Genomic DNA, 19,251 nt, shown 5'->3' with positions numbered 1-19,251 from the left:
TAGAAACAAATTTACTATAATAGTTTGCTAGACCAAGGCAGAACTGCAGATGGTGTTGGCTAATTCTTTACAGCCTTCACAATCCTGGGGGGTGGCGTTTCTCCTACCTCAGCATTAGATGTGCTAGGCACAACAGTTTCCTTTCCTATTCCTTTTTTTTTCCTTCTTTGTACTATCCTTAACCATCCTACATGTTCCTGTACTTCTTTCCAAATCACAGCAATGCCATCCAGATAAAAAAAAGCATAATTTCAGTTTTTATCCTCACAATACTCCATTTAACAAATGCTGAAATGTGGCTGGTGCTTTCGTTAATCAAAAAGCAGACGTCAATACTGGTAGTGGCCTGAGGAATGGTAGATGCTGTTTTGATCAATCTTCCAGCAGATGGATCCACTACACAGAGCCATAATTGCAAAGTACCTACATTGTCTCTAGTTATATTCTGTTTTTGTAATGTAACATGTAATTGTTCATTTACTCAGGTACCTGTAATCACAAAATATGAATAGGCTTTTGTTGCAAAAATCCTCTTGTTTAGTACAATCACTACTGGTGTACACCATGGAGAAGTGCTTTCTTCAATAACTGTTGGCTAAATTCCCTCATTAGCAGTTGGAGGTCAATTTAGATTTTGTGTTGTGATACTAGAGTCACAGATAAAGCATCAGGCAGGTAAACAAGTATTTGTATTCTACCAGTAACACTTCTATGTTTTTTATAACCACCCACTCTAAATTAGCTAATTTTCCATGTAATGCAGTAAAACTGTCCAAATTCTCTTCCCGTAAAACCTCTGAATTAGCCATCACTAATTCTTTAGATCAGGGGCAGCCAAGAATTTGGCCCACGAGCAATGCCCTGGCACAAGTACCATAGTGCTCAGCCTAGATGTGCATTTCCAACACGATCACAGTATGCTGTCCAAGAGGGAGGAGGGCAAGAGAGGGAAACCGCAAACATGTCACATTACATGAAAATGACTCCGTTTTATATTTCACATTTCTCAACAACAAATATCACAAACAATACAAATTGTCAGCACTATGTAAGTGTTTTTGGCATTCTGAAGACATAATTTAATTTTTGTCTGGTGCAAATGTTGGCACACAGTCAGACACAAACAATTTCACAGATTTTTGCACACAGGTCACCATGTAATCATGACTTACTTAGTTCCATAATCGAAAAAAGGCACACATGCACAAAAAATACCTCTCACAAAAAAGCACATCATTATGGAGATATGGAAACACTGTAGATGTAATAGAAATTTTTAACGTATAAGGTTTTGTCTTTAAAATGGGAATTACACTGCAGATCAACCAGTGAATTTGCACATGCACAGGAGCATTTTCAACTAAAATGGCAAACTGGCTCAAAAACAGATGTTAAGACTGACATTATCCTCAAAACTTTTAGAAAACTATCCTTTCAATTCTTTCAAGGCCAAAATGGATTCTTCAAACATCATAAATTCTCTAATACCAGTGACCTGAGGAATATGGACTATGTGTCAGAATTTGTCCTTTCTACAATGTGATTTTCTTTTTAACGCACCCCCATCACATCAGAAGTAAGTTGTCTCACGTGGCCGGTCTTACTATGGGCAGTCACGTCCACTTAATTGAAAGGTTTGCCATCCATTCTTGATGTTCTAATTTTCTCCTTCTTCCTTTATAAATTCAATAATAGCAGGTTTTAAATGAAAAAATTATTTCAGGCAATCCCCTTGACTTAACCAATGTATTCTGCAGTAATATACAACTTCTCCACCGTTTTCACTCATTTCCATTGAAAACTGTTCCAACTGACAAAGGAACAATGTTTGCAGCTTCAGAAATTTTACTACTTGTACCACCAATTTCTTCAGGTTATCCATGCCAGCAAATTTAGCACTAAGTGCTCCTTGATGCACAGATCAATAAATGTCATCTGCCAATCATTGTAATTTTTTGTTCTTTCATTGTCAACTAAATCTTTGAATTCTTTCTGTGTGGTATTCTGGTTTTGTTTCACAGTAAATTTCCAGTACTATCAATTATGCAACTGCATAATAGATACAGAGAGCTCTCTTCCCTCTCTTCTGTCATTTCCATTCAATTTTATAGGCTTGCGAGGACATCTCGTTAGACTGCCTCTTTTTTTGCTAACAGCCACTGGCATGTTAATAACATTCACATCATAAAATAATAAAGGAGGGTAACCACTGGTGACACCGCGCCACAGTTCTGCCCAACTGAAAAGATTTTTGGCACCCAAAAATTGCCACATCACAATTCTGAGTGAAATGACCAGGTGTTTCCAAGAAGAGCCAAGACAGACCATACCTCAGCCCACACAGGGGCCTGCACACCCAGCTCTCATGTGGTTTGACATGGCATGCTGTGACTGCTTTACATAACATTACATCTACTATTCCAAAACTATCTACCACAACCATTAGTACCAGAGTGCCATAGAGCTCCTGTCTCCATATCACACTCCAGCACATGAAACACAACCCCTTGTCAGCCTCCTAATTTTCCTCTTGTGCCAGCACTACACATAAGGTATTGACAAGGAAATTGGTTCTGATGTCTACTACGAGTAGCTTCCCCATACCTTGTTTCACTCTGGCCCGGTGGATGCACTCACAGCTTAATGTCTACATCTAGCTCCAAAGCATCCGTTTGGCTGTTTCCCCCGAATTGAACGACACCCCATTAAGCTCCAATAAGTGTCATTTAACTTTGGTTTTGGAGTGATTCTTCTTAATCAGGAAATCCAGTCCTAGCGTCATGCTGTAGTCATTGCCTACATGAAAGTAACACTTCCACACAAGCCCATAAATTCCTCTCTCCTTCCCAAAAATCCGGAAGTGCTGATCCTGGCAAGTATAAATTGTGCCCCCCTATTCCACTCAACTTGCAATGTGGTGTGCTCAGCTTTGTAGCTTCCACAATGTCTGAATTCATCACAGATGCTGATGATTCCATGTCCAGTAGCAACTTGTGCCTCCTTTGCCCCACTAATTTGGTTAAGCAATGCTATTAGTTCCTACAGCTGGGAAAGAGGGATTGGTTAGTATGCCTCCCTGCAACCTCTGTTCATAAATAGTGACATATGTAAGTGCATAGGATCATGAATGATTTATCAGAAGAAAAATGCAAGGGAAAATGTTGTTAAAAATTCTCAGAAGGTTTTCAGACTTATATTTTGCTAAACTAAACTGAGACTGTGGCCCACATGTACACAAAGTACTGCCTCCCTCACCTGGCACTCTCTGTGGGTCTGCATTGTACTGCACTTGTGCAATCTCAGTCTTCAGGTTGTGGACATGCCGCTGGAAGTAGAAGAGCAGCCCAACTATGACAGCGACCAGAATGAGCAATGTGACGATGCCGGCCACGATGCCCCTGTAGCTGACCGTCTCCTGCTCCTGCTGCTGGCTCAGTGGGATGTCACAGTCGGGACCTGATGGGTAAAGCAGCAATTGATTTACCATACAGTTCTGTCCAGTTGTCACACTTATCATAATCGCAACAGTTTGTCACGTTCTCTGGAAAATGTGAATGTGTGTATCGGGTTACCGAGATAATGCTACCGATACACTTTTTTAGTGGCTCTGACACGAAAGAGGAAAGGATGGTGTTGTCTGTGAAACAGGCCACCACTATCCAACAGTGTGCAGAGCTCGTGAAGTACCAGTGCTGGTGTGAACACATTTCACTTGATCACATTCTGTAGGACATCCTGTTTATCCTGAACATCCTAAACAATCTTTTGTCCAGAAGCAAAATAAAATATTAATGAAGCAAACAATGTTTAGCTAACAGGGGGACATTAACCAGCATAATTCCCTTTCTCATAACTTTGTTTGCTTTGCCACAAAAATATGAATAGCAGAATGTTTTCAGGGTTCTGTACCTCAGTCTGTAAAAATGGAACCCTCATAGGATCACTTTGTTGCCCATCTGTTTGTCCGATTAGCAAAAATCCTTTTTTTCTGGAGTGAGTAGCTATATCAAGTTGATATTTATGTTACATATGAGGTCTTCAGTCGCTTTGTGGCAAAAGAATGTCAAGATCTAAGTCCATGCAATCAAAAGCTATGGCTATTTATGTTTCATATTTTGATACTCCCTAACTGACATGTTCAAATCTACAGTTTGCTCTAGAGTCACAAAATTTGGCAAGAAGCAAAGTTTCACAATATAAGTAAAGAAAAAAAGTTGTTAATTTGTAATTATGTCAGACTAATAAATATTTATTTTCTCATTCACTACCCAACTTCAAATTTAAATTAGACCATTCTTGAAACTCCTGGAATTCATGGATCTGATATCTTACTAGCATCAATGTCAATAACAGGCAAAAATAGTTGAGATTCTAATTCATGGGACTGATGGAACTGTCTATATGCATATAAAGTTTGTACGGAATGCTCTGAGAGTGAGTCCTAATCACACACAGAAGCATTGTATTTGTTGTTGTTGTGGTCTTCAATCCTGACACTGGTTTGATGCAGCTCTCCATGCTACTCTATCCTGTGCAAGCTTCTTCATCTCCCAGTACCTACTGCAACCTACATCCTTCTGAATCTGCTTAGTGTATGCATCTCTTGGTCTCCCCCTACGATTTTTACCCTCCACGCTGCCCTCCAATACTAAATTGGTGATCCCTTGATGCCTCAGAACATGTCCTACCAACCGATCCCTTCTTCTGGTCAAGTTGTGCCACAAACTCCTCGTTTCCCCAATCCTATTCAGTACCTCCTCATTAGTTATGTGATCTACCCATCTAATCTTCAGCATTCTTCTGTAGCACCACATTTCGAAAGCTTCTATTCTCTTCTTGTCCAAACTATTTATCGTCCATGTTTCACTCCATACAAATACTTTCAGAAAAGACTTCCTGACACTTAAATCTATACTCGATGTTAACAAATTTCTCTTCTTCAGAAACGCTTTCCTTGCCATTGCCAGCATTGTATTACTAAAACTGAAACATAAAACAGACTTTATCCTTCCTGATCTAGCACACAGGGCAAGAGCGCAGGATAACCTAACTCTTACAATTGCTGGTGCTGACAAATGAATGGAAACACAAGACAAATGCACACTGTTTATTCAGTTAGCCATCTTCTGTTAAAACGTTTGTGTGACTACGACATACACCAATGGAGAGAAGGTAGACATGCTACTTATCTGTGGAGAACTTAGGATAACAGAACAGAGACTGAGAAGCTGATGTCCATGAATCAGCATGGGTTTAGAAAGCCTCACTTGTGCAAAACTAAGCTTGCCCTTTTCTCACACCATATACAGCAAGGTATGGATGAAAGGCAATAGGCAGATTTCATATTTCTAGAGTTCTAGAAAACATATGACATGGTGCCCCACTGCAGGCTGTTAAAGAAGATACGATCATATGGAGATGGTTCACAGATGTGCAAATGGCTGGAAGACTTTTTAAGTTATAGAATCTAGTATGTTGTCCTCGATAGCACATGTTAATCAGAAGGAAGGGCATTGTCAGGAGTGCACCAGGGAAGTGTGACAGGACCTTTCCTATTTTCTATATACATAAATGATCTGGCAGACAGGGAGGCAGCAGTCTGTGGTTGTTAGGCGATTCTGATGTGGTGCACAGCAAGGTAAGTGACTGTTGATACGAGATGACCTAGCCAAAATTTCTAGTTGGTGTGCTGAATGGCAGCTGGCTGTTAATGTAGAAAAATGTAAGTTAATGCAGATGAGTAGAACAAACAAATCTGTAATGTTTGGATACAGCATTAACAGTGTTCTGCTTGACACACTCGTGACATTTAAATATCTGGGCATAATCTTGCAAAGCAATATGATATGGGATGAACTTGTAAGGATGGTGGCAGGAAGATAAATGGTCAACTTCGATTTTTAGCAGATTTCTAGGAAAGTGTGGTTCATCTGTAGAGGCGACCACATATAGGAAGCTAGTGTGACCTATTCTTGAGTACTGCTGAAGTATTTGGGATAGATACCAGGTCAGATTAAATGAAGACGTCAGAGCAATTCAGAGGCAGGTACCTAGATTTGTTTCTGACAACATGCAAATGTTACGGACATGCTTTGGGAATTCAAATAGGAATCCCTGGAAGAAATGAGACATTCCAGCATTTGAAGCTGACTGCAGAATGATTCTGTTGCATTCAACAAACATTGTGCATAAGGACCAAAAAGGTAAAATAGAAGAATTAGGGCTCATATGGAGGCACAGAGACAGTTGCTTTTCCCTCACTCTATTTGTGAGTGGAACAGGACAGGACATGACTAGTAAGGGTATAGGTACCTACCACCAGATTACAGAGTATGGATTTATATATCTAAAAACAAAGATGATGTGACTTACCGAACGAAAGCGCTGGCAGGTCGATACACGCACACAAAATTCAAGCTTTCACAACAAACTGTTGCCTCATCAGGAAAGAGGGGATGGATTTACATGTAGATGTAGTATTGGCCTTGTGTTTCCATTTGTTTACTGTCAACTCCAGCAAGTAGACAGTCCCAATTTCCTGTGCCCCTCACTTCCATAAGTCCTGTATAAAAAGCGCACATATGTGTGAGAATGGACCCGCGCCAATATTTTAATTTCAGCCTCTTTTTTACCATGTGACGACGAACATTTCATGGACATATTTTCAACCATTTTCAGAGTGCTCAGTATGCATATATCTTGGATTGATTCATCTTGGCAAAACTGTTTGTGGATTAACCATCACATCAGAAGATGGCAATAATATCCTAAAACTGCTAACATGAATGTTTGTGATAACCATGTGATCTTGGCATAATAAATTTGTGAAACTTGGAAGATACATTCATGTCAGAAAAAAATTATAAGGATGGATTTAGACTTCAGAGCTTGAAATCACAGAAATAGATCAGATACTGCAGGTGATTAACAACAATACTGCCAGAAAATCTAAAAAGAACAATTATAAAGCATAGCAACAAAATTTTAGTTTACATATTTTTTAAAAATACAGCTAAATACGTTCTAATATGAATAAGGAAAACAGAGATAGTAAGAAAGCTGGAATGTCTTATTAGAAGTTTACAAGAAATATCAACAGGAGGAGGAAGAATCAATACAACAAAAGGAGTGTTTTGTGCCTCAGATAATAAATGTAACAATAGATGTACAAACTTTGGGCACTGAATGGATTTTCATGTAAAACATGATCAATGAAATATAGACGAAAGCTAGATAGAAAATGGGTAGTAATAAGAAAAATTTACCAAAGCCTATGCATTATACTGGACACAAACTTGGATGTTGATCCTTTTTGGATGCGAGGACATGTCAGGCATAGTGATTATTCCACAAATTTGGTAAAAAACAATATTCAACAACATGAATCACAGAAACCAAATAAAATCTGTAAATAAGAAATAATGGAAAACCTTCTGAGAAAAAAGTACCAAGTTTTGACAGATATGAACAGAGAAAAAATTAAAAATAAGGAGCAGTACTCAAAAGACAAATGGGAACAAAGAAAAGATAGAAACATATATGAAATCCAGGAACTATATATACACAAAATGAGATGGACTATTGTTAGGAAGGAACTTATCAGAAGTTAACAGATGGACGCTTACCTGTGAACGCATGCCGGCACACACAACCGTCGACTGGGTTACAAGTGAAGTTCTCATTCTTGCATTCACACAGTTCCATGCAATGATCACCATAATAGCCTTCAGGGCAGACTGAAAAGAACAAGAAGAAAACAATTGCACATTACACACTGTGCAGCCTGAGGAAGAGGGAGGTGGGAGGGGGATGGGGCACGGGAGAGGGGGGAGGCGGAGAGGCTCACAGATCTGTTATGTAACTTCTCATACTGAACGCGCATTTGCCATCCAAAATGTATAAAGTGCACTCAAAAAATATTGTCATATCTTTTTAAAAAAGAGAAGTCACATTATAAATACACTCCCCAGTCACATTACTATGAGCACTTGTCAAAGGCCTGACTAACAGCCTTTCATAGGACAGACAGCTGCAAGACTGGCAGGAAGAGTGTCAACGACGTTCTGGAAAGTACCGACAGCTACGTGGAGCAATGCCGACTCCAGTGCTGAGGCCAGCTTGGCTGAGGATCTGTGGCACAAACAGATCAATGGAGGTGGTCTCACAGATTCTCATTTGGGTTTAGATCCAGAGAGTTTGGTGGCCAAGGGAGAGCAGTAAACTCATCCTGGTGCTCTTCGAACTGCACACATATACTGCAAGCTGTGTGACACACTGCACTGTCCTGTCGGTAGATGCCACTGTGCCGAGGAAAAACAAATTACGTGTAGGGGTGGACACTTCCCCTGGGGATGAATTCTTTCTTGTGTTGATCCATTGAATGTTCCAGAATGACAAGATGACTGAGGGAATCCCGTAGGCCACAGAAACATTTCCCTGATCATAACCCTCCTGACAGACGTTGCAAAGTGTTGGCTTTCACATGTTTCGTGCTGTACATGCCAACAGCCATCTGTCTGATGGGGCATAAAACTTGATTTATCTGAAAGGGCCACATGTCACAATGCAGTGGATGTCCAGTTGTGGTATTGGTGTGCAGATACCCTTGTCACTCCCGCTGAAGCATCCGTCTCTTTAATCTTCTCCTTGTTCTTGAGGATGGTGCAAATAGTTGATGTAGACTGATTGTACATGCAGTGCTCACACCACCTTCTCATTTTTCAATGAATTTCCTTTTGATTTTGAAGGTAATTTTCTCTCTCTTATGATCATCTTTGGCGACATTTCTATGAAAGTTATTAAAATTTTCACACAAAAAACACTGTGTGAACACAAGTTTAGAAAAAGTGTGTGATCACAAGCTATATGCATTATAATGGCAGTAGAAAGAGTACTAAACCCAGACTGCAGTACGTACTAAAGACATTGCTCATGTGCTGCTGCCAACAATGAAAGGTGTTCATACTGTTTAACATTTCCCTGCCACATGCAAGCAACTAGTGACATCACACTAAATCATCACCACTTGTTATGAGAAACATTGCTCCTTAAGCTAGTCATTTTTTTTTTTTTTTTTTTTTACAATTTGTTTGGCTCAACAAGTGAATTGCACTAAGTGTGTGTGTGTGATGAATGAACTGAAACACGCAGAAGAGATGATTGGATGTCGATGTAAATTCATAAACTTACCCATCTGTGGGTACGTCAATTATTAGAATTACAGGTCTCTATGACAAGTAGAATGGCAATCGAACTGTGTTAATGATGTTCCTTTTTAGTATGTTGCTACGCCTGGCGGTGTAACTCAGTGGTGTGAACAGCATTGGATATTGAGTGATCACTCTGAAGGACATGAAGAATCTGCATACTTGTGTGAGACAGCATTATCAGCACCTGATTATGGTTTGAAAGGCACCTAATTGTGGATCTCCACTTGGCCAGATAGTCAAATACTGCACTATCTCGATTTATGGGACATTTGCACATAACAGTGGCCAAATGTTGGACTGCAGAGTAACATGGTGGCAGGCATACTCATTATTGAGGTTCCATTTGGCCAAGACTGACTGCCAAGATGGATGGCTGCCTTACTGAACATCAAGCACAGCATAGCCCCTCCACATCTGCACCTGCTACTGTGTCATCCCAAACCACTGGTCACAAATGAGCAACAGACAGAAATTGTTGTCCCATGTGTAGGCTGCCATTAACACTACAATACAAATGGCTGTGTTTGTAGTAAGCAAAACGAAGCTCTATCTGGTGTGATGTGTAGCAGCTGCTCTAAATGTAAAATGAAAATGCACATTAATTCAGATGACTAGAAAAAACAATTTTGTAATGAAACTTGAAACTACCTGGCAGGCTAAAACTGTCTGCTGGATCGAGACTCAAACTCGGAACCTTTGCCTTTTGCAGGCAAGTGCCCTACAAACTGAGGTACCAACTCACAACTCATCCTCATAGCTTTATTTCCACCAGCGCCTCTTCTCGTACACTCCCTACTTCACGGAAATTCTCCTGTGAAGCTTGCGGGACTGACACTCTTGAAGACAGGACACTGCAGAGACATCGGTTAATCACATCCTGGGTTAAGTTTCCAGAACGAATTTTCGATTCTGCAGCAGAGTGTGTACTGATATTAAACTTCCTGGAAGATTAAAACTATGTGAAGGACTGAGACTCGAACTCGGAGCCTTTGCCTTTCAGACGGAAATGCCATACCTGAGTTACACAAGCACAACTCGTGACTTGCCCTCACAGCTTTACTTTCCCCAACACTCTACAATATACTTTCTTGCTGGAATGCTAGTTCCTCAAGTTTCACAGGAAATCTTCTGTGAAGGTTGGAAGGTAAGAGACAAGATACTGCTGGAAGTAAAGCTGTGGGGACATACTATGAGTCATGCTTGGGTAGCTCAGTCGCTAAAGCACTTGCCTGGTAAAGGTAAGGGTCCCAGGTTCAAGTACTGGACCAGCACACTTACAGGCAGCTTCATATCAACACACAAACTGCTGCACTGTGAATCTCATAACGTTGAAATACAGCATTGGTGTTGTGCTGCTTGGCATAGTTGTACTGTTTAAATATCTGGCCATAACATGGCAGAGTGATATAAAACAGAACAAGGATATAAGGATGGTAGCAGGGAATCATTTCGCTAATACATGCTGTTGATTTCATGTCTGATGTACCAAACAGATTTCAATTAGAGCCAAAATTTAATACAGCAGTTAATTTACTTGATTTTCTTTTCATCTGCTTGAAATTACTTTTGCCTGATTAGGCTGGCAACCATATTTTTGCATGATTACAGCTTCTACTTTTTCAACAACCTACCATTGGTTCAATTCCCACAAGAGTAACTATTGCATACTTTCAATATGTAACCTTTCAGGTGATGAAGTACAAATCAGTTAATTTCCAGTAGTACTCAATAATAGTCAACTTTAAATCCTGTGAAATGGGTAACATTGTATGCTGAAATTCTTATTGTGAAATGAAATTATTGTGCGGCATTGTTGGCCGGGAGGCCCCACGCGGGGAAGTTGGGCCACCAAGTGCAAGTCTTATTTCAGTCGGAGCCTCATTGGGTGACTTGGGTGCCGGTGATGAGGATGGAATGATGGTGAGGACAGCACAACACCCAGTCCATGAGTGGAGGAAATCTTCAACCCAGCCAAGAATCGAACATGGGCCCGCTTGCATGGGAGGTGAGCATGTTACCACCCAGCTAAGCAGGCAGACTATTGTTATTGTAGTAATACCCTTGTATGTTAATCAGGGGTTATGATTTCAGGAAGATTTAGAACCACTGGAGTAAGTTGCTGCTATGCTCCACTAAAATTTCATTCGTTCTCTCTGTAAATTTGCACAAATGAAAACATGTTTTCTTTAGATTTCATTATTAATAACATTGCACGTTATAGTGAAACGTGTCTACTATCTTGGTGTACTGCTTTTCCTGCAGTACAGCTTATCACCTTAACAAACTAACAGCATTAACTTTTAGTGCAGCACCAGTTTTTGTGGAAGAACTGGGCAGTGTACACTTGTTTGCAACCCTAGCAACAGCTACCATGGATGCATCCAGTTTGAATGTGGATCTGTTTATTGAAGAGGTGAAGAAATAGCCTCAAATATGCCATGCAACTTGCAAAGAGTACTGTTGTAAGATTAAGAAAAGAACCACACAATTTAAAGAGCGTGAAAAGTTTTGCGAGGGTTTTGCTTCGCAACTGGATCAGCTAAGAAGTGATGTAAAGAGGCATCACTGTTAAACTATTTTATGCTTGTGTTCCACTGAGGGCATTTTTGCTCGTATGCAGTCAGTAAAAACTTGAAATAGCATTACATGCCAATTGCTTTGTGTCGTAGCGAGAGCCCTTCCATTTGTTTGTACTAATCTTCAGTCAATAATAACCATTTAAAATATGTTCTGTTATATCAGTCATTTTAATTTAACCACTGGTTTATGGTGTAGCAGCCACACTGCCTGATTTCTCCAGCTTATAGCCATACCAGTTTGCCTTCCAGCCAAGTACTGCTGCACAATTCTTGCTGTGATGTACCATGTGTGTTTTGAAACATTTCTGATGATGTAATGAGCACATGTTGTTGTTACTCACATCTGCAATGAGCCTAATGCATACTCGTCTTCAATTTGCTGTGTCATTTTTTGGACAGAGCTCCAAAACAGTTCATTTCTCAGCTCAAGTTTTTAAGAAAATTTAGTTAACAGAATGAGATTTTCACTCTGCAGTGGAGTGTGCTCTGATATGAAACTTCCTGGCAGATTAAAACTGTGTGCCAGACCGAGACTCGAACTCGGGACCTTTGCCTTTCGCGGGCAAGTGCACTACCAACTGAACTACCCAAGCATGACTCACGCCCCGTCCTCACAGCTTTACTTCTGCCAGTATCTCGTCTCCTACCTTCGCAGGAGAGCTTCTGTTGAGTTTGGAAGGTAGGAGATGAGGTACTGGCAGAAGTAAAGCTGTGAGGACGGGGCGTGAGTCATGCTTGGGTAGTTCAGTTGGTAGTGCACTTGCCCGCGAAAGGCAAAGGTCCCGAGTTCGAGTCTCAGTCCGGCACACAGTTTTAATCTGCCAGGAAGTTTCAAAATTTAGTTAAAATTGATATTCCCCAGTGCACTCTGGTCTTGTTAGTTGGCTTTTTTTTAAGACCCTGTACAATAATGGAGAACACATTGTAACAAAGCAAGGTGAGACTTCCTACTTTTATTTATACCACTCCTCTTATTAATACAATTTTTTCTCCACTTGATCTCATTTTGTCAAGTGCACATACATAATAGTTACACAAAACTGCTAATTTCTTATTCACACTTTTTTACACCGAAATTTATTACATGCTCGATATTTTATAGAATTTCAATGGTAGTAGTACACTCAGTTGTTACCAAAATATTCTATTTAAAGAAATATTCAGGATTCGTGATTCACACAAAACACTGTCAGGTGGTATTTTCAGTGAGTAAACAACTGTTCATTTCTAAAGTAACACAGCTCATTTGAAAGATCTCAACAGTTATCCTACTTTTTCCAAAAGTTGGATATTTCAAAAGTTATTCACATTCGCAGTATTTGTCTACCAGAATGTTCCAGTCTCAACATGCTGAGTGTCGCGAGGCTGACAGCAGCGCAGCAGAGCTGCCAGCTGTAGCCACTGGTGCCCCCACAGAAGCTGACATGTCAACTAGTGATTATTTCTAAAATTTGGTACCATAATTTTGCAGCCCAGATTTTTCAAATTCCAAAAATGCCTACTTTGACTAGAACAACTTGCTGATTTGTAAATTATTCAATTTGGAAAATTTAATTTTCTCATAACTTTTTTCCAGGGTTTGGGAATCCACAGAAATTTACATTCATAAAATAGTAGCTACTGTTTTTGCTATTTTCCAGCTGTACAGGTCATAGTCAAAGAGGCTTGTTTGTTTGTCTACCATGTCTTTGTGTCCTAATGTTTTTTTGTCTTTTACATCTACATTTGAAAGGTACTAACATCTTTTATTTTTTAATATTATGCAAATCTAGTTCCACTTGCTGTTCCACATTCCGTTGTCCACAGTGCCACTCACTATCTCTAAGTCACAAAATGACAACACGCTAACTGAGATACCAACAGAGACCAATAAAGAAAAACTGACAACCAATAAATAAACCCACAGCAACTGGAATACTAATACGCAGAACGAAAGTTCTGCAAACTCTTGCACCAAAACAACATGAGTAGGCATGACAGTCAGTTCCTGTTTCACTGCCAGAACATAAACATTGTGTTATGAGTGAGTTATTATTAGCCTACCAAAACAATACACCACATAATCAACAGCGAGTTACAATGTATATTGACTTTGAGACAATCTGTCTTCAGATATTGAAATGTAAAAGTCATGTGCTATTAGTCAGTCAGTGCCAGACTGTAAAATGTGAATGTCCTTGACAAAACTATGAAACATTGTGTTAGCTTGCCACTAGAAAACTTTGTTATACGCTATCTATCAATGTGTAAATTATTTGATATATGGTCACCTGGTCCTTCAATGGATGGAAGCCAGTTATCACTACAAGGCTACTGAAGACTCAATATCAGGTACATGAACTTACAAAATGTGCAAATAAGAGCTGGAGTGAGAAGTTGGAAGTGAAGAAAGTGTAATATACAAGGGGGTATCTGAAAAACTCCAAACATATTTATTTATTTTATTTATTACGTATTTATTCATGTTTTAAGCACAAGTTCAATCCCCTTGCACTAATACACTTGTCTAATCCTTTATTCCATTTTTCAAGAAATTGCTTAAATTCATCTTTCATGGTCCTTGACAGTGCCTCCATCATTTCTTCCTTCACCTCAGCAATATCAGAAGAACACTTTCCTTTCATGTGTCTTTTCATACTAGGAAATGGGAAAAAAAGTCATACAGGGAAAGGTCAGTGGTGGGAGCACGACAAATGGGGATGATACCAATTTTGATCAATAACTGTCGCACAGACAGTGCTATGTGAGCAGGGGCATTTCCACAATGGAAAAACCAGTCACCCAACTGTCACAAATGAGGCTGCTTCAGCTGCACACTGTTGTGCCACCTTTTCAAAACACCCAAGCAGAAAGCCTGGTTAACCGTCTTACAAACACTACTGATGACTCCTCTCACACTGATAAAACAAATCAGCATTGCCTTAATGTCTGATTTCACTTGATATGTTTTTTGGGGTCAGGTGAACTTTAAGTCTTCCACTGACTTGATTGTATGTATGTATGTATGCATGCATGCATGAATATCTGAAGGAATAGGCACAGTGGCAACTAAAGCCATTATGAAATATGTTAAATGTATTCACAGTTGCAAATATGGACAACCATGAGCTGTATAATGGAATGACGATGACAAAAATCCGTGGCAGACCAGGACTCAGATTTCCTGCTTATAATGAGTGGTTGGCTTACGATGAGGCTGTCTGAGCATGACACGCAGCCAAACACAAACTTTCACATCTTGTCAATCATGTGTCTACTGCTCTCATACACTCATGTGTATATTCCTCTGCAAAGGACACTTTTTTTTAAGTGTAGTGCATGTGTTATTCAGGAATATGATACAATGAACAAAGGCACTGCAATATTGTATTTCTCTGCTGACACTGGGCAAGCAACTTTCATTTTTTTTTTTTTTTTTTTTTTGTGTGTGTCTCCCCTGCATGGGAATATGTGTGTGAGTACAGGTTGTAGATGCATGGCTGATGGTACATGGAAGTTTGGGATTGGCCATGAGTCATGCTCGAATAGCCTAATGGTAAGTGGAAAAACCAGGTTCAAGTCCCAGTGTGGTACAAATTCCCATTATTGTCATCCCATTATATAGGTGATAGTTATCCACATTTTCAAATGCAAATTTGTTTAATTTATTTCTTCAATAGTCTGCCTTCATCTTTGTTAATGATTGCATGAGTGTTTTCAACATTTTCATGTGTTTGGGCCATGGAAGGACAAGTAGAACAAGGTGTGTGTTCAATTGGCAGGTCACTATTTTTGAAATGGGAAAACACTGAAACACCTCATTTTTCCCCACATCACCACCAAACTATGCTGGTTTTAACATTTCAAGGGTTCAGGTTCCAGCAGAATTTCACTGACACACACTGTGCATGAAAATCAGCCATTGCAAAAACTAAAATCACACAAAACAGTTGTCATTATAAAAACTCTGCCCCAACTACTCCCGAACCTCCTTCAGTGACAGCACTCAACTTACGACTCTGGAACGTTTGGTGTATGTGCTCATAGTGGCAAAACATAGTACTACAAAATCTCAGCCCATCAAAAAATTAGTTCAGTTTCTTTTGGGTATCCTCTCATACATTATCAGAATTTAAGGCTAAAATATAGTGAACAAAAAACACAGTACATCTGTCAGCCCAACTACCAGTTGTTCCTACCCCCTGTCCTCACCTTGTGTGCAGTGCTTGCCCATCCAACCGGCAGCACAGTTGCATACTCCATCACTGCCGCGGCACTTCCCGCCGTTCTGGCATGTGCAGCGCTGACTGCAGTCTGTGCCGTACGTGTCCTCTGGGCACCTCTCTGAACAGTTGCTCCCCAACCAGCCGGGTGGGCAATGGCACTGGCCTGCAAGCAGAATCATTAAAACCATGTAATTCATGCACTACTTCTGTTAATGTTGTAAAGATAACAATATACTTCAAATTGCATTTTGCAGGTAAATGTATACGAACACAAATTATTATTAACAGTACCTTTATTATTATTAATATTGCCTTTACCCAGCTTTTGTAGCATGTATAGCAGGTGCATTCGATAAGTAATGAGACATTTTTTTCTCAGCAAATTTTGGTTAAAAAAGAGTGTCATTTGTTGGCGAACATCATGGAATATTCCTATTTCAGTACCTACAGCTTCATGAAGTTCTGATAAGTGCTGGTGCTACAAGTAGCATCTCTAATGGAGGGGTATTCCAAGTGACGAGCTGTCGTCGAATTTCTTTTTGCGGAAAATCAGAGCATCACAGATACTCGTAGGTGATTGCAGAATGTCTATGGAGAGCTGGCATTTAACAAAAGCAAGGTGAGTTTTTGGGTGAGGCATCTGTCATCGCACCAACTAGTTCACCACACAAACCTGTCCGATCCCTGACGTGTCGGCTGGCTGCATCTGCTGCAATGTTGAAATGTGCAGGATCACTGTCAAACATCTTGCTGCACAGCTAAGCTGCTCTGTTTGTAGTGATGACACACCCATTCACCGCTTGGGGAGTGCCTACTGATTTCCTTGCCACCTAATAGAAGACCGTAAAGAGCAATGGAGCACGTGTGCAGAATTTGTTGCATGTTACGAGGCTGACTGTGACAATTTTTTGTTTGATCATCATCATAGATGATGTAGCAAGAGTTAATCACTTCAAAGCAAATCCATGGAATGGCACCACCTTACCTCTCCTCTGAAGAAAAAGTTCAGAGTTGCACCCAAAGTTGGTAAAGTCACGGAGACAGTCTTCCGGGGTTATTCTGTTTGATTTCCTCCCTCACGGGAGCAACAATAAACTCTGAAGTGTATTGTACTACCCTCAGGGAACTGAAGAAACAACTTCAGCCTATCTGTTGCCACAAAAATGCAAATTAACTTCTCCTTCCCAATTATAATGCAAGGTCTCTCACAAGTCTGCACACCCAAGAGCAGCACAGAAAACTTCATCGGACTATTCTTCCTCGTCGGCCCTACAGCCTGGATCTCACACCTTCCAACATCCATCTGTTTGGCCCAATCGAGGATGCACTCCAATGGAAGCAGTACTCAGATGATGGAGAGCTTCTTGATGCAGCAAGACGTTGGCTCTGAAATCGACCACTGGACTGACACCACGTGGGCATACAGGCCCTGCCAGTAAGGTGGCGTAAGACCGACACAGTGAATGGAGATCTGTGGCCAGAAGAGTGGGGAATAATACAGTGTTATTGGATTCATGAATAACACCAACTTGCTTACAGAAAAAAATGTGTTACATTACTTACTGAATGCCTCTCATAATTATCCGTCTCAAACAGATCATACCCTCAATCTTTAATACAAATGTGAGTAGAATAATATATATCAAAGGATGTAAAATGTTAATGAAACTGACACAAATGAAGAAAAAGAGACAGGTCAGTTTAATTATATCCAAAATTAACAATTTGTAATACTAACTGCTAAAAATACTCACACGATGAGTTTGGTTTGCAAAATATGAGACACTATTACACCTTACCACAGGGACATAATTGCAATTTGTGATGTGCATCATGGTGTGCTTATTTAATTTCATTAATACTATCTGTAACTTTAAATAAATTAAAATTATATCTTTGATAATGCTTATACTTGTTGACAGTATTGAACCAAAATACTCTCTCTGGAGGCTGTGTGTGCACAATCCTCAATTAGTTGCCAGAGTTGTTGATTGTCTAAGTTTTGGCTAAGACGTGAAATGTGTGGAAGTTAATTTTATGAAACAAATGTGCAAGTTAATTTACACAGGCTGTTAGAGTTTTTATTTAAAGATTTTTCTCTTCACATGTTGAAAACAGATGCCAACTTACTCCAAATAGGAACAGTTTAAGACTTTTTGTGGAGAGCAAATTAGAACAATATATTCCTCAATGACTCAACACACAAAGCTAAGTACTGTTTAGTATCATGAACATCTCCTGTTCTAAAGAAAATTAGTATTGTCAATATGCTTCATCTTTTACCTGAAGCACTTGAAATCAATATTTTGGAATAACTGAACATTATAATAGTAGAAGTAGAAGTTTACTGTCTCATTACATACAATTTTAAGCCATTGACTTAAAAGTACAGGAGACTTGTCAAAACACAAAAACTGGTTTACAATTTTCCTTATAATACCAGTAATATAATATACACTATTGAATAATTACTTCGTTAAGCAGTTAATAATTTTTCTTCAAAAGGCACAAACTTTTAAGATTAACAGTCCTAAGTATTTGCTCTCTCCTGCTCAAATTGTCATTTATGAATTCTTCTACTGAATAGTAACATTTCTGCACTAGTTTCTCTTATAAGAATTTTTTCAGTGTTTCTAAATTGATGCTGAGCAATTATTTTATATATTTTAGTACATCCATTTTCCATCATAGCTGGATATTAAAACACTCCGTCCGCCCCGGTAGCTGAGTGGTCAGCGTGACAGACTGTCAATCCTAAGCGCCCGGGTTTGATTCCCGGCTGGGTCGGAGATTTTCTCGGCTCAGGGACTGGGTGTTGTGTTGTCCTTATCACCATCATTTCACCCCCATCGACATGCAAGTCGCCGAAGTGGCGCCAAATCAGAAGATTTGCACCAGGTGAACGGTCTACCCGACGGGAGGCCCTAGCCACACGACATTTCCATTAAAACACTCCAACACCGAGTTAACTGCTGCTGGCATTGCTTCTGCAAAGTATTTCCAGGTACCCTTGCATTTTCTTTATAGGCGGTTGTACAAAATGTGTTTCAGTGTTTGTCCCAAAGTTCCACAGTCACACTGGTAATTCCCCACTTGTTAGTGTTGCTTTAGTCATGGCATGGCCAGTTTCAGTATGACTGAAGGAGCTTCTTAATTTTCTTAGGTGGTTCACTCCTACTAGGAGCTGCTACTACTTCAAACAGGAGAACAGTATTCAGCACCACAATAACAAGTGTTTGTGCTGTTGTTCTTAAAATA

General features: G+C 39.8%; 1 protein-coding gene across 1 annotated transcript in view; it reads right to left on the bottom strand.

Moving 5' to 3' along the window:
• LOC126215324 (protein draper-like) overlaps positions 1 to 19,251 on the bottom strand; it is a 131,347-nt gene that overhangs the window by 32,235 nt on the left and 79,861 nt on the right. The window contains exons 7-9 of the mRNA XM_049942006.1: positions 15,980 to 16,156; positions 7,626 to 7,736; positions 3,256 to 3,456 (exon numbers count right to left, since the gene is read on the bottom strand). Of these exons, the coding sequence (XP_049797963.1) occupies positions 3,256 to 3,456; positions 7,626 to 7,736; positions 15,980 to 16,156 (489 nt within the window). The remainder of the gene's footprint in view (positions 1 to 3,255; positions 3,457 to 7,625; positions 7,737 to 15,979; positions 16,157 to 19,251) is intronic.

This window comes from Schistocerca nitens, chromosome 12, assembly GCF_023898315.1.
Source record: "Schistocerca nitens isolate TAMUIC-IGC-003100 chromosome 12, iqSchNite1.1, whole genome shotgun sequence".
NCBI classification, from domain to species: domain Eukaryota; kingdom Metazoa; phylum Arthropoda; class Insecta; order Orthoptera; family Acrididae; genus Schistocerca; species Schistocerca nitens.
The sequence above is the reverse complement of the archived record's forward strand: the minus strand, read 5'-3'. Positions and strand labels throughout refer to the sequence as shown.